General features: G+C 41.1%; 1 protein-coding gene across 4 annotated transcripts in view; it reads left to right on the top strand.

The window, feature by feature from the left end:
- The window catches only part of LOC124140250 (kinase suppressor of Ras 2-like), a 68153-nt gene extending 45728 nt beyond the window's left edge, over positions 1-22425 (top strand). For all 4 annotated transcript variants that reach the window (XM_046507706.2, XM_046507707.2, XM_046507704.2 and 1 more), the window contains exons 11-19: positions 1336-1387; positions 2168-2263; positions 5936-6027; positions 7596-7686; positions 8672-8760; positions 11421-11517; positions 14351-14484; positions 15692-15956; positions 18204-22425. In XM_046507706.2, coding sequence (XP_046363662.1) covers positions 1336-1387; positions 2168-2263; positions 5936-6027; positions 7596-7686; positions 8672-8760; positions 11421-11517; positions 14351-14484; positions 15692-15956; positions 18204-18362 — 1075 coding nt within the window. In that variant the 3' untranslated portion in view covers positions 18363-22425. The remainder of the gene's footprint in view (positions 1-1335; positions 1388-2167; positions 2264-5935; positions 6028-7595; positions 7687-8671; positions 8761-11420; positions 11518-14350; positions 14485-15691; positions 15957-18203) is intronic.
- Positions 22426-24909: the final 2484 nt, after the last annotated feature.

The following is a 24909-nucleotide window of genomic DNA, read 5'->3' as shown; positions in this document are numbered from 1 at the left end:
CTCAGTCTACACCAGGCTAGACGTAGTCGTTTGTGGTTGTCTGTGAGTTTAGGTCGCTTGATAACCCTTCTGGACTTCAACCCTGCAGCTTTAAGACGATTTCTCACGGTCTGGGTACTGAACTGTTGACGAGGAAGCCAAAGACGTTTCAAGGTTGTGCTTGTAGCAAATGGATGACGCCTTACCACCCTCAACAACGCTCTGTCATCTCTAACTGTGGTCTTACGTGGTCTGCCAGAGGGTCTGCCATTCCTTACATCATTAGTTTGTGCGTGTTTTCTGACCAAACGGCTTATTGTTGAGTAGTGATGTCCGGTTCTTCTGCCAATCTCCTTGAACGAAAGACCTGCTCCATGAAGGCCAATAATCTGCCACTTGACTGCTTCTGACAATCGTCTACCCGGCATTGTGGGTTACAATAAACTGGGCTGTCAGAGAACATCTTTTATAGGCGATGTTGAGCTTAAGAAGATACTGCAATCTGCAAATGTCATGCACCATGCAATTCACGTGCTGATTGCTACGTTTTGGTGATCATCTTCCCTCCGAAAACATTACACATTTAACATCAGATCCCCAAGGAATACCTACCATTAAAACCAGAGTCGGGCGTTTTAAATGTTGTGATGTATCAAACGTATTAATGTGGGGGTGCAACACTTTTTTTACTGTGTATAGTTCAAAGGAGCTTATGGCTTGCACACAACCGGACATGTAATATTGGCGGGAGATATGAGTATTTCATGCTTGTATTTATCTGAATTGCTCAGTGTAATAATTACATTGAGAGTAGGTAACATCATGCTGACTGTGTTCATAATGTCTGTTTTAAAATCCAACAAGACAGTCGGGCAGGTGACCCATAAATGTTGCTTGCCCATCTTCAAAAAGAAGTGACATCACCTGTTTCATCTCCTTATCAGTCACCGAGCACACAGTTTCTCTGGATCGTGAGCTTGGTATTAAGAATCAGTGCCTCTTCTGAACCCGAGTTCAGCACAGATCTACTTTCAAAGTTGCAGCCTTGAATCAGAAGAATGTCATGGAAGAATTATTAGCTGGAAAAGATGATTTCAAAAGAAGGCGGGAGCGGAAGACATTCCTAGCTGTATTTGAGAGGGTGAACAAGACTACTGGTGACACACCTGCTTGTCGCGATCACAAAACAAGTGTAAATTGATTGGACATTTGTTCTTGGTGTCATGTCATTCTTAACGAAGCTTAGGTCGTGAGTGGATCAAGGGAATAATGTGGAAACTTTAAGCACTGGATAAATCGATGATGCTTTTAACTATTTCATGTAAGGATATTGATGACTGTCTTTTGCCTTCACAGAGATTTCATCAACACAAACACGTCCAACGATAGTGACAGGACTCTTGTAGATGTAAGTATCTAGCCAAGTTGTCAGATTAATATTTTGTGAGACTTCAATGTTGTGACTTTATTGAAATGGATGATGGATGTGTGGGTGGTTCTGGGCTGGAGTAAAACAGGTGACTAAATGAATCAGGGGCGGTGGGGTAGCCTTGTGGTAAAAGTGTTGGCTCGTAACGTCGAAGACCCGGGTTCGATTCCCCACATGGGTACAATGTGTGAAGCCCATTTTCCAGTGTCCCTGGCCATGATATTGCTGGAATATTGCTAGAAGCGGCGTAAAACACTACTCATTCACTAAATGAATCGGGTGGTCATACTCAGTGTCTTGTGTCATTGTACCCCAATGGCCTGGATCAAGGATGGCATAATCATTGCTCATTATATCAATCACTGGATTATCTGGTCCAGACTTGATTGTGTGCAAGCCGCTGTCATATAGTTGGAATATTGCTGAGCATGTAGTTCAACAACAGTCAACCAAACATGGATGTGTGTTATGTGGAGACAGAAAGATACAACTACATGCTTCACTATCAGGTCAGTGCAAGATAGTGTTGAAGTGACATAATGCCGTCTAGAAGACCCCAGGCAGCGATAAAAGCTGTTTTAGTTCACTAGTCCTTATAATGATAACATATAGCAAAACACTTAATAATGGCAAAATTTCTACTGGGGCTTAAGATACCTAAACTATTGGGCTGTTTGGCAAGGACTGTCAGGGCAATATTCCAGGAGGATCTTCTGTCTGCATATTCCTTCTGTGATTGTGATTGATGACTTATTGCAGAGTACCGGTAACCCCATTGACAGGACACTGCTAGATAGGGTGGACTCTATGGACAGTCAGGATGATCTCGGACATGCTTGGAACAGGCAGAATAGTGTAAGTAGACTTGACACACTAAACAAGAAGTAGAATGGTTGGACTGTGTGGAAAGTGGATGATCTGGAACCTGCACATCAATTAATCAAAGTCTTCATCTTGTTTTCATGTTGTTGCTGGTAAATCATCTTTGAAAGTACAAAAATGATTTGAAGAATTTTTGTGAAAAGACATTTGATTGAAATTTGATTGAGTTAAATGTAGGGTTGTAGCAATGTCACAATACAATAGACATCTCAATAGTCCGTCCACAGTACAGTGTAAAGACGATGGATTCTATCAACAATGGCAGTGACTCAAAAACTATTTTGATTGCTTATAAATGTTATCATCCAAAACTGGCTCCCAAAGGAGATATCTCTTGGGTGAGATCAAGCGATATCTACATTGTACATATCTCTGCAATGAAATTGCATCACAATGCTTTGCAGACCATTGTGACGTCATTGGTTACCATGATGTCACAATCAAATGACATCACTAATGGCTCTGTTACTGAAGCTGTAAGCAGTACTTTTTACACTTAAGACACTGCTTATTACTGTCTACAAACTGAAAAAGTTGGAAGAATGATGTTGGATGATAAATAAAATCTCACCTTTGTGTCTTTTGATATATCAACACTTAAGAATTGACTTTCACTTTGTGTGAGTTCATTGGAGTATGAACCTTCATAGAGTGAGGACCTAACTGTATGAACATCGCAGCTTGCGATGATGTTCATACAATGTTTGGCCCTCAGAAACATGCTTCAGAAACAAGCGCAACACATGTATTCAAATAATATCACCATAAGATGAGAAAGGTATGTTAAGAACTAGAGCTGGTGATTTAGATCGATAATCGTAATTATCATCGATGGAAGAAGGTTGTGACGATTATCGATATGAATATAATGCTATCGATAATGACATGTATTTTTTCGACAAATAAAAGTTTTTACTGCAACACATTTGACTTATTTGTTTTGCTGTCCTTGTAATTATCGCTAGATATAAACAGATTCACCCTAACATACAGTTTCCTCCCCTTCGCTTTATGTTTAGTCGCAAATAATAATCAAATGTTTCAAAAAGTAAAAAGTTCTGCTTTGAATCAAACGACGACGCCATTACGTGTTGTTACTTGGTAATTACAAATGTAGTCACTGGCATCTAAATGCGGAGTCAGGATTTTAGAAAATATGTATATTTTCGAAATAGTATGAAGTATCATGATTAAAATAGGTTTCATAATACTTTAATTCTTAAAAAGAATTCTTCCCATTCTATTTCATAAAATTTCAAATTTTATGTCTATTTGGTAACTACGTATTCCAGTCTGTTTCGATTTTTTCAATGATCATAGTTTTCGTTTTTCCCGGTATTCTCAACTCACAGCCTACGTGAGGTCCACGTGGGGTTTGACATTTTTACGATATGGCAGCAAAGATTCCTAATTTCCCCGTTATAATCGCACGATGTTTGTTTAATATCAGTCTGCCACCCAATCTATTACGTATCACACCTGTGAACCTAGTACAACCTACTACGTAGCACACACCTGTACACACCGGACATTCACAATGGCGGAATATTTGATGATTTTTTATCTGAATAGTTTCGTGAATACTGTACATAAATGACAAACGACTATATCAGGTGAAATTACATTTAATTTCTCAATTACCGTATTTTCTTGAGTACAGTGCGCACCCATGTATAATGCGCACCCCCCTCTAGCGGGTTCAATATTTTGGAAAAAAAGAAATTTGAATATTATGCGCAGAAAAAATTTCACCGTACCCTTTCAGCGAAGTCCGGCACACGAACGGGTGATGAGAAACTTCGTCAGTACAAATTCGAAATTTGAGATAAAAAAATCACCAGACATGTTTATTTACCGTTTAAATAGTATTTATTGTTCTGCTAGGCATTGTTTTATATCCAGGGATTAAGATTACCTTGTGTATTTTCTCGTAAACTAAGCCGGAAACAGCAATCAGCTGTACACACGTTTTCTTGGAATCGACCGGTGATTCGGTCAAGACACCCAATGATATAACTTAATAGGATTTTTAATGCAAGGATCGGCAAAAATTGTATATGAAACTATTTTTTTTATCAAGAATAATATATTCCATTATTTTCTTAATTATATGCAGCCTTTACTAAACATATTTAAAATAGATAATAACCCTAAGCGAAGCAGCTGATCGCTATTCCCGGGTATTATTTTTTACATGGACCCAGTCTGACCAGTCACCGTCAAGGCTCACGCGCACGTGATCGCGTGATCGCGAGAATTTCATGTTGACATAGAATCTTCAAACAAAAACAAATATGACTTTTAACGAGTCAAAGTATGTCATTTATGATATATGTATCCATTCTCTGTCAACTAAAGTTCGTTTCAAGACGTCAATAGCGGTATTCTGACCGTGGTTGCTGTTAATAACGGTGAGTTGTGCGATCTTCCGATCGCTTCACACACGATTTCGCCGAAATTAATAAAAACAATATTAAAAGGAATACTCAAGAAAATACGGTATTCTCACTTTATACAAATAATAATTGTCTTTGACGACATGAATCGTAAACTCAGATTGTTCATCGCTAAAAATGCGATGTAACGTGCGCATTGTTGAAACACTGAGTCTCCGGAGAAGTGAATTGCCATTTTTCTGTAATGTCATTTTACCAAAATAGAATTCTTTGATATTTATCGATTATTGATCGATATGTGACTACCGATAATCGATCTGAGTAATCCATATCGATAACCAGCCCTATTAAGAACTACCTCAGTAAGTCAGTCACAATGACAGCACGTCGGAATACATTTACATCAAGTACAAGATGGCCGACACAATAAACGTGACGGGAGAGATTTCGGGAGTTGCTAATGAACCCATGGCGGTTACGTGTTTTAGTCATCATTGATCATTGCCGACCATTGAAAGGTGATTAAAGATGCGTCAAATAGACCCTAAGGTAAACTCATAGATTGCTGTAGACAGTCACTGCCAGCCTACACACGAGTCGATACTACCATAGTGCATTTCTTCATTTTGTTCACTAGGATGGGTCGTAGCCAGGATATTCATGAATGATTATGCAGTCAATCTCTGATGTTTCTCAATGTATACTAAAACGCTGAGTTCAAGATTAAAGGAACAAAATGATCAGAAAGAACGCTTCTGTACATATTCGTGTTAGGGAATTCCCAGGGGTTTCGAAAGGAATGTGGAAATTAGTCCGTCAGTGACGTCATTTCAAGAACATGGTTTCACTTCAAATTGTGTCGTTCATACACTTACGAACGTCAATTTCACAGTCAGGTAACCAGCCTCTCGTCCTATATAAAAGCTGAATATTGTGTAAACTTGAAATTAAAAAATAATTCGTTGATAAAAGTGGCAAACCTTGGAGTTTTTCCACTTTTATCAACTCGTGTTGATATATTTCATATCAAAAGACACTCGGGTGAGATTCTCTATGCCCTATTGGTGCAGCCCTTTGACAATGTTGATGAACTCCCCTACTGTATTTATATTGTTAAGATACAAGACGTCACTGTCTGTTGTGGCGTGTAAAAAAGATTCTCTATGCTCTATTGGTACAGCCCTTTGACAATGTTGATGAACTCCCTACTGTATTGTGTTGTTAAGATGATGGTGGTTGGGTGTTGCAGTTGTCGGTTGCCATGAAGGAGTGGGACATCCCGTATGAAGAGCTACAGTTCACCGAGTCCATAGGGAGGGGACGACTAGGCACAGTGTTCAAGTAGGTGTATTACCCGGAGTCTCACCACTGTAGGTAGCCTTGTGGTTAAAGCCTTCACTCGTAGTGCCGAAGACCAAGGTTCAATTTCCCACATGGGTACAATGTGTGAAGTCCATTTCTGGTGTCCCCTGCCATGATATTGCTGGAATATTGCTAAAAGCAGCTTAAAGCCATACTCACTCATGCAGTGTAGGCCATGTTTATGCCCATGTGGTGTACGCCTACATACAGGTTCTATACAGGCTCTTTCAGCATGACGTCACAGTCTGTGGTGGCGTGTAAACACGTCACTTTGAGTTCAAATCTCATACAGAAAACCTCAACAGTCTACACAACTGATAGACAATTCATGGTTCTCTTCGTTCAAACCTCATTTAGGAATCACAGACATTACGATTACCTACTCATGGGTTTGACCAAAGTGGTAAATGTCTTAGACCGTCATCACTTGACCCACAAGCTCTGAAAACGGAAATTCTGTTGAAAGTGCTGTTAAACCAAGAGCACTCTCTTACTCAAACTGCATTAAATTTACAAGGTAGACACAATTTTAAGGATAACAACTTCTTTAATCTTTAATACTGTAAAAAGTGACGTTTTGGTATAGATCCTTATACCGTTGTCAAGCAAAACTGAATGAGGGACATAGTACAGAATATATATAGTAGCTGGAGGATTAATAGTAACAACAATTGCATACATGAGTGGGATAACATGAGTAAGGAATAACAACAGAAGGATAATACTGTCACAGCATGATGGACAGAGAACACATAGGTGGAGGCCAATAGGGACATGAAGCCAATAAACAGGATAAGTGATTATTGCTTGATGAGTTCATAGTAGGCAGATGGGATGAACTAGCCTTGATCTCTGTTGATTGATGGCTTGTGGCGGTGAATGTGGATTGCTTCTGTTAGTTTTCTTTTAGTGAAATCATGGAGGTTGTTGGCGAGGATTTGGACGTTGTCCCAGTTGATGTTGTGATCTGGACAGTTGTTGATATGGTCCGAGATGGCTGATTTACTGTCGGATTTAATGGTGGAGGTTTTGTGCTCTTTCATTCTGGTTTTGATTGGGCGGGATGTTTCACCTACGTAAGATTGTCCACAGTTGCAGTCAATTTTGTTAACTACATCTTTAGGCCTTTATAAGGATCTATACCGAAACATCGCTTTTTACAGTACTAAAGTGTTAAAAGCGGCGTTAAACCCAACTCACCCAAGTACAGTACTAAAGAAGTTGTTATCCATAAAATTGTGTCTACCTTGTCATCCGTCAACTTCTAAGTAATGCCTATCAAACAATGCATTAAATTTAACTCACTCACTCATCACTCTACCTGGGGCGGCCGGGTAACTTAGTGGTTAAAGCGTTCGGTCGTCACGCCGAAGACCAGGGTTCGATTCCCAACATGGGTACAATGTGTGAAGCCCATTTCTGGTGTCCCCCGTCATGATATTGCTGGAATATTGCTAAAAGCGGCGTAAAACCATACTCACTCACTCACTCATCACTCTACCTACTTATTGCTGTTCACTATTTCTGATGACGTGTCTTCATTGCAGGGGTCAGTGGCACGGAGACGTGGCCATCAAGTTATTAGACATGGGTAACGAGGCGGACAATCAGGCACAGCTAGCGGCGTTTAAATTAGAGGTGAGATAGACGCAGCACAGAGATGCAAACCATTACGGTTGCGGTGGAAATATTACCCTATTTTGTAGGGCTGGCTTAAAAGATCTATAATCGGAATTATCGTCGATGGGAAGAAATATTAATGATTATGGATATGAACATTGTCATTGATAATATCTTACATAAATTATTGTGAAATAAAGTTTCAATTTACCGAAGCAGACTTGTTTTGGTCCATTGACGAAGATGGAAAACAACTGATTTTGTTATTTCTTAAATCTTCACAAAGTAATTCATGCATATATGTGTCCCCACTCACGAGGACATGAGATATGTTCTTTGTCTCTGAGCCTTTTGCATACTTGCTCAAAAATACTTCTCCGATATTTATCGATAATTCATCGATATTTGGTGAACGATTATGGATCTCTAAGAGCTATATTGATAGTCAACATATATATTGCAAGTTCACCAATTCGAACCACGTCAAACTGAATGCTATTCACTCACTCATGAAATTGTTTCAAATAAAACATTTTGACAGTCGTCTTTACTTTCAATCCTTGTCAAATGTTACTGTATAAGGTGTTATATAGTTTGGTAAACTGAATTTAGAATCTTTAATCTGATACATCAGCTTAATATCCAGTGCTCCCCAACATACATGGGAGAATGCTATTATCAATCTTGTTTCCATTTTTCTGTTTCAAATTCAAACACATTTTTTTCACAAAACATACATGAAAAGTAAGTATTATTATGTTTTATTAAAGGTTTATAACATTTTTTTCAGTACACATAAAACATTGTATATGCAGGCAACAGACTTAAATATTCAGTGGCAGATTTCTATCAGTACTGGCTGTAGATGGGTGTACCTGCAAAATACTTTCAAGGACGTTGGTTTAGGGTATTATCTGATCGTGTTGTTTTTATTCCTCATTAGATGCAGTTTCTATTAAATTGTTTCAAATTATGATTCAGGGTGTTTTTCTTCTATTTACAGATCGCATTATTAAGGAAAACACGTCATGAAAATTTAGTTTTATTTATGGGAGCTTGTATGAAGCCTCCAAGACTAGCCATAGTAACTAGGTGAGTTGTTACACTGATTGACGTTTCTGTGATGTGTTGCCTTGTTTATATGCTGGAGTCGATGCAGGGGTGAGTGCTGGGGTCGATTCAGGGGTGAGTGCTGGGGTCAATGCAGGGGTGAGTGCTGGGATCAATGCAGGGGTCAGTGCTGGGATCAATGCAGGGGTCAGTGCTGGGATCAATGCAGGGGTCAGTGCTGGGATCAATGCAGGAGTCAGTGCTTGGATCAATGCAGGGGTCAGTGCTTGGATCAATGCAGGGGTCAGTGCTGGGATCAATGCAGGGGTCAATGCAGGGGTCAGTGCTGGGATCAATGCAGGGGTCAGTGCTGGGATCAATGCAGGGGTCAGTGCTGGGGTCAATGCAGGGGTCAGTGCAGGGGTCAGTGCTTGGATCAATGCTGGAATCAATGCAGGGGTCAGTGCTGGGATCAATGCAGGGGTCAGTGCTGGGGTCAATGCAGGGGTCAGTGCTGGGATCAATGCAGGGGTCAGTGCTGGGATCAATGCAGGGGTCAGTGCTTGGATCAATGCTGGAATCAATGCAGGGGTCAGTGCTGGGATCAATGCAGGGGTCAGTGCTGGGGTCAATGCAGGGGTCAGTGCTGGGATCAGTGCAGGGGTGAGTGCTGGGATCAATGCATGGGTGAGTGCTGGGATCAATGCAGGGGTCAGTGCTGGGATCAATGCAGGGGTCAGTGCTGGGATCAATGCAGGGGTCAGTGCTGGGATCAATGCAGGGGTCAGTGCTTGGATCAATGCAGGGGTCAGTGCTGGGATCAATGCAGGGGTCAGTGCTGGGATCAATGCAGGGGTCAGTGCTTGGATCAATGCAGGGGTCAGTGCTGGGATCAGTTCTGGGGTCAATGCTGGCGGATATTGCCCAAAGACATTGTGTGATAACGTCACACTTATGGCCCATGGGACATGTATTCAGTGTTTGAAATAATGTTAAAACCCAACAAGACAGTCGGGCAGGTGACCCATGTGTTGCCTGCCCATCTTCAAAGTTACCTGCCTGCATTCCGACATTATAAATATTGAAAAATTGCCACAAAAAATAAGATGCTAATCGTGTCTTGATTCAGTTAAAATAATGGCAAAAATTACTTGAGAATCTACAATGAGTTAATATTAAACTGAATACGTGAGTAGTCTTAAAATTATATGCCAGACAGTCGGGCAATGGAGGAAAATTTCAGAAAAGTTACCAGCCACGGGCAGTTGGGCAGGTAGTTGTATCAGACACTGTATGTATTATGTAAGAAATGAAGGAAACCTGTTCCAATCATTATGAAAGTTATCAGATATGTGGGCGGTCGGCTAGCCTAGTGGTTAAAGCGTTCGCTCGTCACGCCCGAGACCAAGGTTCGATTCCCGACATGGGTACAATGTGTGAAGCCCCTTTTCTGGTGACCCCCGCCGTGATATTGCTGGAATATTGCTAAAAGCGGCGTAAAACCATACTCACTCACTCACTCACTATCAGATATGTACCTATGAATGAGAATTAGATCCTTATTTATTTTATCCCTTGCATGTTCAAGACTTATGACGACACATTGCATTGTTGAGGCTACAGTGTCTGAAAAAGGCTGATCTTAGAAGTTTTCAGGAAGCGTTTTGCTTATATTTTTATGTGAGCAAGTCTTTGACCCAAGCTGATTTTCCTATTAGATGTAACTAACTATGAAACAAACTTCGGGTTGAAAATTCATCTTGGGTCTCATTGAGTTTCCTCCCTTAGCCATGTCAGGATACACAGGTCCTCAGTTCCAATTGATCACACATTGCCAGAGGTAGACACCAGGGATACCCTGTGAAGATCCAGGTTAGAATTGATCTTCAGCAACCAGTGCTAGTTTTAGGAGGTCACTAACAAGATCGGGTGGTCAGGCTCGGTGACTTGGTTGATGCATGTCATTGTATCACAATTGTGTAGATAGATGCTCATGATGTCAATCACTGGATTGTCTGGTCCAGACACAGTTATTTACATACCGCTGCCATATAGCTGGAATATTGCTGAGTGTGGCATTAAACAATAAACAAGTAAACTCCACAGAAAGACACCAGGGAACCATTTTGCCAAAAGCTCATAATGCTAAGACTAACTCCTATACATTTACATAGACCTACGACAGTTGTAGTGTTACGATTTCTTTGTGAAATGTGGTCCTATCCAACTTGTCCTCAGCTCATTTCTTACAAGTAGGTTATGTAAAATGTGTAGAAATGCTCTCTAGATTTTCACTCATTTTGGACTAATGGACTAATGTCTGTCTATCTGAGAGCGATGATGGATTGGTAAACTTTGTAATACCACCTAATAGCAAGAAAGAACGAGTTCCAAAATTATCAGTACACTGCCTGTTTGAGCCTAGCCTTTGATGCCTTGAATGATTGGCTGTTTACAATAGCAGTTTGTGCAGGGTATGTGTTGAGTTGAACAATAGAAAAAAATAAACATTATCCTAGCAGATTAAATGATTCTTTGAAGAGATTTAAAACAGGGTTTACTTCGTGCTTGCTTAAGAAATGCAGTCGATATGAATTCTGGATTTCCCTGTTTATATCCAAAGAACAGATATTCAACTAGACAATGAAACCTACTTCATTTTATTTGCATTCATTGTCTATTTTTATCTATTTCTATTTCAGCTTTTGTAAGGGAGAGACCCTGTACAGTATTATCCATACCAAGAAAGAGGTCTATAAACTGAATAAAGCGATGATCGCTGCTTCTCAAGTAGCTCAGGTCAGTAGCCAACGGAAGGAAGCAATCACAGTAGCTTCTCAAATAGCTCAGGTCAGTAGCCCACTGAACATATCCATGATTGTTGCATCATGTTTAGTAGCTCAGGCCAGTAGCCCACTGAACATATCCTTCATTGTTGCAACATGTGCAAATAGCTCAGGTCAGTAGCCCACTGAACAAATCCTTCATTGTTGCAACATGTATAGTAGCTCAGGTCAGTCGCCCACTGAACAAATTCTTGATTGTTGCAACATGTTTAGTAGTTCAGGTCAGTCGCCAACTGAACAATTTTATGAGTGTTGCATCATGTGCAAATTGCTCGGGTCAGTAGCCCACTGAACAAGTCCTTGATTGTTGCAACATGTATAGTAGCTCAGGTCAGTCGCCCACTGAACAAATCCTTGATTGTTGCAACATGTATAGTAGTTCAGGTCAGTAGCCCACTGAACAAATCCTTGATTGTTGCAACATCTATAGTAGCTCAGGTCAGTCGCCCACTGAACAAATCCTTGATTGTTGCAACCTGTATAGTAGCTCAGGTCAGTCGCCCACTGAACAAATCCTTGATTGTTGCAACATGTATAGTAGCTCAGGTCAGTAGCCCACTGAATAAGTCCTTGATTGTTGCAACATGTATAGTAGCTCAGGTCAGTAGCCCACTGAACATATCCTTCATTGTAGCTTTTACCTGTAGCTTAGGCCAGTAGCCCTCCGATCTCATTAAAATCAGATCTAAGTTCTCGCTCCCGCTAATCAAAGATCTGAGGACATCCCATTACGGGTCATGACAGAACCACCTTTGACCGACCACTGAAAGGACTAACAAGAAGTCGACATCAGCCAATTAGAAAGCAGCTTTCTCAAGCTTTACGGCATTCATTTCAACCCGGTGACTTCAATTTCAGACTACACTTGAAAAATATGTTGACACAGTTCTCGATTAAAATTTTGAAAACTGAATTAACGAACATTCCGGAATGTCAAATATATGGTTGAGATTGTATGGCAGTGCTTCCCACGTTCTGTGCAAGGTCTCCTCCATTCAAATGTTTATCCCACGGGAGCGAGAGATAAACAATAATATTATACGTAATCAGTCGTACGGGCTGTAACTGTCGTTCAGAATACCCCGTGTTAACGTTTTCGAGGTTGCATGATTAGAAAACACATTCCGACTGTCACTTTTATGATCTGGTAAGCGGCGCTTTGATTGGTAGGATGAAAGGTCGTTCTGACATGACCCATAATGGGATGTCCTCAGATCTTTGTTTAGCGATAGCGAGAACTAAGATCTGATTTTAATGAGATTGGTAGCCCATTAAACAAATCCTTCATAGTATCATTTACCAGTAGCTGAGGCGAGTAGCCCTTTAAACAAATCCTTCATAGTACCATTTACCAGTAGCTCTGGCCAGTAGCCCTCTAAGTCTAAATCCCGGGAAATGTGTTTGTGTTTGAGGTGAAGATGTTCCTCTGCTGCTTCAACTAAAGTGTAGAAATCCCAGATATTGAGTGATCAGTTGCCAATTCTCGGTTTGTGGATGTATAGTGCATTATATTTTATAATGATATTAATTTTTTGCCATGTTAATCTTAAACGTTCACATTTATAAATGCCACATCAAGTGTCTGCTTGCAGGCCACAAGATATTAGGGTGTACACGTATCTACAAGGTGACCGTTCATATAGAACATGGGGCCATGGGGTAGCCTAGTGGTTAAAACGTTCACTCGTCACACTGATGACCCGGGTTCGATTCCCACATGGGTGCAATGTGTGAAGCCCATTTCTAGTGTCCCCTGTGGTGATATTGCTGGAATATTGCTACACACGATGTGAACCCATACCCACTCATATACCGACTCGTCCATCTTATGACACAAGCAGAACCCCACACGCTGGTGCAATGTGAAGTAGGAACAGTGGGAATCATGCCATTTACAATCTCATTAAAGTCAGATCTTAGAGCTCGCTACCGCTACACAACGATCTGAGGACATCCCATTGCACGGCATGTCAGAAGGACCTTTTGCTAACTTGACCAACCAATGAAATGACTAAGAAGAAGTCAACATAAGCCAATTGGATCGCAGCTTTCTCAAGCTTTACAGCACTAGTTTCAAACTGGTGACTTTAATACAGAACTATGCTTTGACAACTATCGATTCCAAATTTGAAAACTAAACACAAGAAAATTCTGGAATGTTTGAGGGATGGTCAAGATTATATGACTACTTCACACAGGCTAAGGAAAGTTTCTTCTGTTGAAAATGGTCATTCCTTTGAAGCGAGAGATAGGCACTGTCTAGCATACTGAATCATTCATACAGCCCGTAACTGTTGTTCGGAATACCCTGTTAACCTTATTGAGTTTGCATGATCAGAAAACACATTACACCTGTCACTTTCCTACTCTGGTAAGTGACGCTCGCTCTAAGTGGTCGGATGAAAGGTAATTCTGACATGACCTGTAATGGGATGTCCTCAGTTCTTTGTTTAGCGGTAGCTGGAACCAAGATCTGAATTTATTGAATCTGAATCTGTGCCATTTAAGAACTGACTGTTTAATATCAGGGCAGGGGCCGGCATTGTATTTAGGATGGAGACAAACTATGTTTTCAATCAGCTAGTCAATATGTACTATATATTTCTTGGAAAGAAGGAACCCAAAAAATCAAAACAATCCCAGGCCCTACCTGCCCACAATATCGAATGGTAGATCGTTTTGACCAGAGCAATGTTAGAAATTCAGTTGTGTTCACTGTTCAATTACTTCCCTGACCACATTGTCATGTTATTTCTAGTTTTTTCACAGATGTGATTTTGTTTCAGGGCATGGGGTATCTTCACGCTAAAGGCATTGTCCACAAAGATCTGCGATCAAAAAATATTTTCTTGGACAATGGTAGAGTGGTCATCACTGACTTTGGGCTGTTTAATGTAACCAAAATCTGTAGAGGCAACAGGTGAGAACTAATTTCTTGTGCCTTGAGAATATGTGCCTATGCATGGTTCAGAGTGTTTTGAATGTGATACTGTATGACACTTAATGTGTGACTATAGCGAGATGATGAACAGTTTGAAGACATATTTTGGGAGTGAGTGAGTTGGGTTTAACGCCGCTTTTAAAAGTTTTCCAGTTATATCACGGCGTGTCAGCTTAATTTGGGAGGGAAAGGCCCAGGTAATGCAAGTCTCAGAAATTATGGAGTCTGGACCACACAACCTATGATCATAGGTTTCTGACGTGCCCAAGGGACACAACTCCGCTGGTCATAAGAGGCAGTGTGTATTGGACTAGGTGGTCAGGCCTGGTGACGGTTGATTGCGTTTCATTTTCTACAGCATAGGATTGTTAACTCATAGAGCTGGAATATTGCTGATTAGGATGTTTAACAACTAACAAGGAAGCAATTATTAACATTTCACAGTTGATGTAGATGACTTTCCAGTCTATTGAGCACCCGTGAAGATATGAGTTAGAATGGGTCTTCAGCAACTCATACTTGTTTTAAGAGATGACTAACAGGATCAGGTGGTCAGGCTCGCTGACTTCGTTGATGCATGTCATTGTATCCAATTGCGTGGATTGGTGCTCATGATGTCAACCACTGGATTGTGTGGTCCAGACACGATTATGTACAGACCGCCATCAGTAAGCTGGAATATTGCTGAGTGTGGTGTTCAGACATCAAACAAACAAACAAATCCAGTCTATTAAGAGATGCAGTGTTAGAACATTGAGCAATAACTATCAGTGAGTGAATCAGTCAGGTTTAACACCTGTTGGTAGTTGAAACTGACGAATGCCAGACTGGTGTATTTCTTAGTTTTAAGATGTGAAAACCTTGGTCAGTAGGTGGAAAATCATTTCAGATTATTTGTTTTGTTAAAAAATTATCTTTGTATTTTTGCCAAAAGTGCAGTGTTAGGTAAGCTTGTCTCATTGTTAGCATCGCAATGTATATTGTTGCAGTTAAACCCATTGTATGCAGGTTTGTGGAGTAGTATTGTGCTTTTTGTTTCTTTTGCGTCAGAATCAGTAAAATAACTCTTCGATTTTATTGGCCTATTGTGACTTTGATAAACTTGACACACTTCACGGTAAGACCCCCCCCCCTTTGTTCGTGCTAGCACTGACTGACTCCCTGACTTGTTCCTGTGATGTTGTAGGAAGGAGGAATGGCTGAGAGTTCCTCCAGGATGGCTGTGTTACCTGGCCCCGGAAATAATCCGGGAACTTCATGCCAGGCAGAACCCTAATACCGAACTGCCGTTTACTGTGAGGTCGGATATATATGCATTCGGAACTGTGTGGTACGAACTGCTGTGTGGGGAGTGGCCGTTCAGAAACCACCCCGCGGAGACCATCATCTGGCAGGTGGGGAGGGGGATGAAGCAGTCGCTCAGCAGCATCAACGCCCCCAGGGAAGTCAAGGTAAATATGAAGCATCAATGCTGGATAGTAACCAGTCTTGATCGTCTGGGGGCGGTTGGGTAGCCTAGTGGTTAAAGCATCGCTCGTCACGTCGAAGACCCGGGTTCGATTCCCGACATGGGTACAATGTGTGAAGCCCATTTCTGGTGTCCCCCGCCGTGATATTGCTGGAATATTGCTAAAAGCGGCGTAAAACCATACTCACTCACTCACTCACTTGATCGTCTGATGATGAAACAGATCCCACTGGGTGTAAAAGGCAAAATAGTGGTAAAAATGATATGAATGCATCACTGGAAATGAGTGATGACACCAGGGCCCAATTGCACAAAGTGATCTTAGCGCTAAGATGATCGTAACTCCCATGCTTTAACATAGGCTTACAATAGTTGTAGCGCTAAGATCGCTTTGTGCAAGTGGGCCCAGGTGTTCAAGAAAAGACATCTGTACACAGCAGCTTAACCATGAAAGACTACCATGGATCTTGAAAATCTACTGATTATGTTTTGACATTTGGTTGAAGGACATGTGAAGATCCGGGGTAGAATAGGTCTTCAGCAACCCATGCTTGCCGTAAAAGGCGACTATGCTTGTCGTCAGAGGCAACTATCGACATCGGGTGGTTAGACTCGCCGACTTGGTTGATCCATGTCTTCATATCCCAATTGCATGGATCGATGCTCATGATGTCAGTCACTGGATTGTCTGTCCAGACTCGGTTATTTACAGACCGCCGTCATATAGCTGGAATATTGCTGAGTGCGGCATTAAACAACAAACAAACAAACATTTGGTTGAAGAATATGAAAAGGCATCAGGAATTTCAATGTTTAAAAAACACACTACAGTTTGAAAAAAAGATGATAGCACAATTATTAGATTTGTCTAAAAGGAAAATAAGATTTATATTTTATTGACCTCATTTGAAGACTCGGGGTCAGTGTTCTCACTATTGACCTCTAGCTTGTTGCAGTGTACCTTGTGTAGATTCCTCCTGTGTCTCACTATTGACCTCTACCTTGGGCAAGTGGGCCTCTGTAATATCCTCCCGTGCCTCACTATTGACCTCTAGCTTGTTGCAGTGTACCTTGTGTAGAGTCCTCCTGTGTCTCACTATTGACCTCTAGCTTGTTGCACTGTACCTTGTGTAGATTCCTCCTGTGTCTCGCTATTGACCTCTAGCTTGTTGCACTGTACCTTGTGTAGAGTCTTCCTGTGTCTCACTATTGACCTCTAGCTTGTTGCAGTGTACCTTGTGTAGATTCCTCCTGTGTCTAGCTATTGACCTCTAGCTTGTTGCAGTGTACCTTGTGTAGAGTCTTCCTGTGTCTCACTATTGACCTCTAGCTTGTTGCTCTGTACCTTGTGTAGATTCCTCCTGTGTCTCGCTATTGACCTCTAGCTTGTTGCAGTGTACCTTGTGTAGATTCCTCCTGTGTCTCGCTATTGACCTCTAGCTTGGGCCAGTGGGCCTCTGTAGAGTCCTCCTGTGTCTCGCTATTGACCTCTAGCTTGGGCCAGTGGGCCTCTGTAGAGTCCTCCTGTGTCTCACTATTGACCTCTAGCTTGTTGCACTGTACCTTGTGTAGATTCTTCCTGTGTCTCGCTATTGACCTCTAGCTTGGGCCAGTGGGCCTCTGTAGAGTCCTCCTGTGTCTCACTATTGACCTCTAGCTTGGGCCAGTGGGCCTCTGTAGAGTCCTCCTGTGTCACACTATTGACCTCTAGCTTGTTGCACTGTACCTTGTGTAGAGTCCTCCTGTGTCTCGCTATTGACCTCTGGCTTGGGCCAGTGGGCCTCTGTAGAGTCCTCCTGTGTCTCACTATTGACCTCTAGCTTGGGCCATTGGGCCTCTGTAGAGTCCTCCTGTGTCTCACTATTGACCTCTAGCTTGGGCCATTGGGCCTCTGTAGAGTCCTCCTGTGTCTCACTATTGACCTCTAGCTTGTTGCACTGTACCTTGTGTAGATTCCTCCTGTGTCTCGCTATTGACCTCTAGCTTGGGCCAGTGGGCCTCTGTAGAGTCCTCCTGTGTCTCACTATTGACCTCTAGCTTGTTGCACTGTACCTTGTGTAGATTCCTCCTGTGTCTCGCTATTGACCTCGAGCTTGGGCCAGTGGGCCTCTGTAGAGTCCTCCTGTGTCTCACTATTGACCTCTAGCTTGGGCCAGTGGGCCTCTGTAGAGTCCTCCTGTCACAGTAGTTTGGCTGGTTGTAAATGACATGCTAAATTGTTGTGTTGCAGGACATCTTGATGTCCTGTTGGCAGTTCAAATTCCCCGAGCGTCCCGACTTCAGCCAGGTGGCCAAGGCACTGGATAGAATACCAAAGAACCGCCTAATTAGGAGTCCTTCACACCCGATACAGTTCTCCCGGAGTACAGAGGGAATCTTCAGTGCTTGAGCAAGTGTGTAGGATGTTGCACTGATGCAACCAGCCAGGCGGCAGCCAAGACAATATCGGGATGACCCTTCTGTGATCCGTAACCCAGGGACCTGACTGTTGATCCAATATTTCATTGTGTGAGCAGTGCTGACCATGTACAGTGGGTCATGTGATCGTTGTACAGTGAGTCATGTGATCGTTGTACAGTGAGTCATGTGATCATTATCAGGCTTGATCGTGTGATCATTGCACAGTGAGTCATGTGATCATTATCAGGCTTGATCATGTGATCATTGCACAGTGAGTCATGTGATCGTTGTACAGTGAGTCATGTGATCATTATCAGGCTTGACCATGTGATCATTGCACAGTGAGTCATGTGATCATTATCAGGCTCGATCATGTGATCATTGCACAGTGAGTCATGTGATCATTATCAGACCTGATCACGTGATCATTGTAGAGTGTGGTAATGTGATTGCTCTACTGTGTGGTCACGTGATCCTTGTACAAAATGGTCATGTGACAATGTATGGTTTGGTCATGTGACAGTGTATGGTTTGGTCATGTGACAGTTTATGGTTTGGTCATGTGACGGTGTAGGGCTTGGTCATGTGATCAGCGTCACGTGATCAGCTGCAGGCAGACCCCGGCAGAACAGGTGCTCTATCTCAATGCAGTCACTCCATGGCACAGAGAGTGTTGTTTGTGTGGTGGACGTGATCAGTCCCGCCAACAAGCCAGATGACCGCTGACCAGAACAGTCAGCTTACGTAGACTTTCTTCACACTGAGTCCTATGATTCATCCACACATGTTCATCATTCAGGAGTGTATCACATCACCCCGAGTCATGCAAGGTCAGCGAGATGTATGGTGTGTTCTATAAGAGAGTGCCTCAGGCTAGAATGAGTGAAAAGTGTGATGTCATTTTGGATAACGAGAATGTTTGATGTAGGAATGTTTAGTGTTGTGTGTGTGTGAGCATGTCCATCATGAATGTGGGAGGTGTCCATTGTGCTACATTGACCCCGTCGTCACATCTCCTCTTCCTCATCAGTGTCATTGTTACCATTATTGTTATCATCATCATGATCATCATCAACATTATTATCATTGTTGTCATGTTTTATGCCATGCATTTTTCAGCATTGACATTTTGAGTGTGATATTTTTTATGCTTAAAAATCATGAAAATTTTATTGATGCATAAATTTTTAGGCATATTATATGTAAGCCTTTTACCTACCAATCTTTTATGTGATTACATCATTGCCTAGGCAGATTAGAACACTGTGAACCAATCTCATTAATATCAGATCTTTTACTCCGATCGATATTTCTCTGTTTGAACAAGTAACAACCCCTCCATGGAAAGTGGCATCATATGAACCCTTTTCAAACTTTGACAACCAAATCAAAATAACACTTTGGCTGCCTTTCTTTACTACCTTGGTTCAATTTCAGCCACAGAAAACTCACACACAACACAAAGTGTTTGATGGAAAGACTTTTGGGTGTAGGTGTCATGTCACTCATAAAAAGGTGTATGAAATATCCTCAATAGAATTGTGGAGCCTTTATTATTTACATTCCGAACTGTCCGTTCTTTTTCAAGATTAAAAAATCAGACTGAATGCTCCTCTCACTCATACCAAATAATTACAGGCCTCAGCACTGATTAACCAGACATGACTTCCAATGGAGGGGTTGTCAGACGTTCGCACAGAGAGGTGTCGCCTGGGAGTAGAAGATCTGATTTTAATGTGGTTGACTGTGAACATGACTGTTGAGCTCCACCCATAGTTTACGACTAGTACATTTTATACATCGCAGTGTCAGTCATGAAGGAGTGTGCTTGTGCCTCTCCCAATCTGACAGCATCTCTGACATTTGGTCATTTTTTAGCAGAACAAATTTGTATTATAAATTCATTTATCCTGAAATACACGAACAACACATAGACAAACCTTTAGTGCTAACTATTAGCTGAGATAGACAATGGTTAATTTGGTGCTGAGCATCGGAACAAATATCTGATCAAGATGTTGTGATCTTGCTAAACGATAACCTTTATTTTTATTTCCATTCAAAAGCGAGATGGAACAAAGATTCAGTTGATGATGAAGTCAGCTGTTGGATGCTGGAGTCCTCTGTGATTGGTTGGAAGTAGGTGCAGTATCAGACTATCATGTGATATATTCCCTGTGTGGTGCTGCCAGGTGACACTCCGACACTCCCCCAGCCAGTGGGATACAGGCACTCTCACATACTGTCCTACGTAAATATACCTCAGTGTTGACTAAGGATGTGGTTACTGTATATCTTAATGTTACCATGGTAACAAGGGATGTTGTTACAATCACAGTGTTTGAAATAATTTTAAAACCCAACAAACCCGACAGTTGGGCAGGTGACCCATAACTGTAGCCTGCCCGTCTTCAAAGTCACCTGCCTGCATTCAGACATTATTGTATTGAAAAATTGCAAAAAATGAGAGACTGATTGCATCATGATTCAGCTGAATATTTCTAACAATTACTTGAATCTACAAGGAGTTATGATAAAATGAGTATCTAAGTTGGCTTAAAATTATCTGCATTGTCGAAGAATGCAGGTAGAAGAAACTTTCGTGCAGCCCGACAGAAAAGTTACCAGCCACTGGCAGGCGGGCAAGCAGTTATTTTGGACACTGGTTACGATGTATCTTAAAGAAACCTTGTGACAAAGGATGTGGTTTACAATGTATCTCAATGTTACCTTGGTGATGAGACATAGTTTTCAATGTATCTCAATGTTACCTTGGTGTTGAGACATTGTTTTCAATGTATCTCAATGTTACCTTGGTGTTGAGACATTGTTTTCAATGTATCTCAATGTTACCTTGGTGTTGAGACATAGTTTTCAATGTATCTCAATGTTACCTTGGTGTTGAGACATTGTTTTCAATGTATCTCAATGTTACCTTGGTGTTGAGACATTGTTTTCAATGTATCTCAATGTTACCTTGGTGTTGAGACATAGTTTTCAATGTATCTCAATGTTACCTTGGTGTTGAGACATTGTTTTCAATGTATCTCAATGTTACCTTGGTATTGAGACATAGTTTTCAATGTATCTCAATGTTACCTTGGTGTTGAGACATTGTTTTCAATGTTTCTCAATGTTACCTTGGTGATGAGACATAGTTTTCAATGTATCTCAATGTTACCTTGGTGTTGAGACATAGTTTTCAATGTATCTCAATGTTACCTTGGTGTTGAGACATAGTTTTCAATGTATCTCAATGTTACCTTGGTGTTGAGACATTGTTTTCAATGTATCTCAATGTTACCTTGGTGATGAGACATAGTTTTCAATGTATCTCAATGTTACCTTGGTGTTGAGACATTGTTTTCAATGTATCTCAATGTTACCTTGGTGACGAGACATAGTTTTCAATGTGTCTCAGTGTAAACCTGGTGACGAGATATGATTTACATTGTATATCAATACAACCCATTCAACAGATTATGTTGTCATTCTGGTAATAATCTGGTACTAATTAACATGGCCACCATTGAATCAAATGTACTGTTAAATATTTCATCCGGGTAAGGTCACATAACCCTGTGACATGTTGAGCGTGTGAGCGCTGTCTGTATCCTACTGCTGGAGCTGACGAGAAGCAGAGTCCCCAGTCAGATGAACACGTCTCCCTTAAGCTGTGATATTAGAATGGTAACAGTCACAAATGGGCTAGCAGCATCTTTGCTATATTTGTATCAGCTGATGTAAAACAAATAATTCAATGTAAAGCAGAATTTGATGACCATTCTAAATGCATCAAGTTTTGCAAGCTTTGGTGTGACATGGTGCCGGATGGCTGTATAATACTAAGTCTGTATATGTTGATTCTGAATTATGATTGTTTCTGTATGTGAGTGTGTGATCATCCAGCCAGCGGTCAGTCCCGCCCACCACAGGCTACTACAAGGTTAACTAAGGGGGTTACGATTCACTGATGCATCACCATATCTCTAAAATATCTCAGGCCTAAAAATTGTAACTAAAACAGTTGCAAATGCGACCTAAATTTCAATGTGTCTACTGAAGTAAGACGAGTTCTATGGATGAACAACTTCTTTATTACAATTAGTGCGACGTTTCGGTGTAGATCCTAACACCTTTATCAAGCAAGTGATCACTCCAACTTCTAAATGCCACTCAAAGAAGTAATGTGTCTACTGTCTAAAATTCAGAGGTAGCCAAATGACTGTCTTGAAAAATATCTTGTGGCGACTAAATTCTATTGCTACACATTTGTAGACACACACAAAAATAAACGTGTCTGCTACTAATTCCTCTTAAAGTCAATGAACCGAAATGCATAAATATTACTGTAATTAGTATTTTATTTTAGTTGATAGTTTATTGGATAAGCAAGGATATACCTATATAATCTAGTAACATAAATTGCATCATTGTTCGAGTCACAAATAACAAAACTCAAGTACGGTTTCTACTAATATACGATTCCAATACTAATTCTGTGACTTGTACTTATAATAGTTATTTGATAAAAGATCATTTCAAATGCTTTTGACTACCTACACAAGTGGCTTGACTTCTTAATTTTACCACTGGCTACCTGGAAAAAAATACACAGATGCATCAACATCTTCTCACAGATGCATCACCTGGGCTAGCATTAACCAGCAGTGTCATAATCATTCCACTATTTTGTCAAGCCTTAATTAACCAAACAAATGTAACACAACTGATGTATGGCTACAAATTCTAGTCAGCCAAGCTTTATGGTACATGGACAATTTCACACAAAAATGGCACCAATTAACTAACTATCGCGATACATATCGGGGCTCAAATATAATGGCATGTGTCTATGCATGAGGTTATGTTTCTAGGTTTGTCAGCACCATACCCGTGCTCGTGGGTTTCACTGAAGTGGTTAACGTCTGAGACCTGCATCACCTCGGGCTTTCCTCCCACATTAAGCTGACACGCCGTGATATGACTGGAATACTGTTAAAAGCGGCGTTAAACTCGACTCACTCACTCACTCACTATGCATGAGGTAAGCACATCCTGACACCACCAGTACAAACAAACACATCAGAGGAATGGACAATTGCCCACAATGTTCCATAATAGAAACTCTCCATATTCTCTCCTTTATACAAGACTCTAATCAAGGTGATGTATTTTGTGAGAAACTGGTCTGACTGTGTGTAATGACACAATGATAGATCTACTCTTTGACATGATAGATGCTAAGCAAGCAGTATGTTCCTTCAGTAACACAATGTTTTAAGTTGTATTAATCTGTCTAGTGGTTGACAGTTACCACGGTTATGGTAGTAGCGCCTGTGGTGGCGGGATGGACATTGGCCGGGGCATATCGTGGGGGTATGCATGTATGCAGGTATGTCCTTACTTTGAGCTTTCCTCAACACATCCGTTTCTACAGGGATATCAAAACATGTTGGACGATTCCACGTAGCAACAAATTTAGATTATTCTGATAATCTCCAACTTGGCTCCGAATGTGAAACATTGTTTTCAATACAGGTAAACAGTGGGTAACACTGCTTTTGTTACAGGTTCAAAAAAAAAAAAGAAAAATGGGATTGTTTTAATCTCAGCGAAGTAGCTGCTTTTGGATATGACGCTTGTAATAGAAAGTGTCATGTCAGTTATTTTTCTCCGTTTTGATTTTCTTGGTCTGAAATAAGTTCCGAGGGATTGATTTAGGTTTTGAAAGACGAGTGCCCTTGCCAGGCAGATAGGGAAAATTATTGTTAAAATTATTTTTTGTTTTAAAGTTTGTATTTCATAAATTCATAAGGGGGATGGCAACTTAGTTTCAGCAGTTGAACACTGGACATGGCCCCATGTCTGTAGGAAAGCCTCAATATTACAAAATACTATTTCAAATGGATACATTAATTTATTGATCATTTTGTTTTGGACTATAACACTAATGCAGAAGATCTGAGCCTAGATCTGTAGATAGGTCTGTGGAGACAAGTTGTTTGCTATCTGTTGTCAGAAGGTGGTAAACTGTTTTGATATCCTGGTATGGCGGAGTCTACTGTACAACCATTCCTTCTTCACTAAGCTATGCAACTCTGTGCAGTATTGGGTAGCCTTTCACAGTTCCTGTACACTCGTCAATAGTACAGACAAGAGGAATTTTCTTGTCCTCCTTGACATTAGACTCATGTTGTGCCTCAAGTTCCTGAAGCTGACGTGGTTGGCCTATGTAGCTACCATTTCATAGATCTTGTGGAGACATACATTCACAGACTTGTTTCAGACTGACTGAAATCTTGGTACAAATTCTTTTATGTTGATTTAGAAGCTGAATCTGTAATTTTGTTTTCTAATTTGGTGATCTATATGGTAAAGAGACTGATTTGTTTGCTGCTCCATGACACACTCCATGCCCCATCACACATTCCAGGCCCCATCACACAGTGTAGGCTCCATTACAGCCTCCAGGTTTCATCACACACTGTAGGCTCCATTACAGCCTCCAGGTTTCATCACACACTGTAGGCTCC

This window comes from Haliotis rufescens, unplaced genomic scaffold, assembly GCF_023055435.1.
Source record: "Haliotis rufescens isolate VD_foot unplaced genomic scaffold, xgHalRufe1.0.p SCAF_15, whole genome shotgun sequence".
NCBI classification, from domain to species: Eukaryota; Metazoa; Mollusca; class Gastropoda; order Lepetellida; family Haliotidae; genus Haliotis; species Haliotis rufescens.
This window is presented reverse-complemented; position numbering and strand designations above follow the sequence as displayed.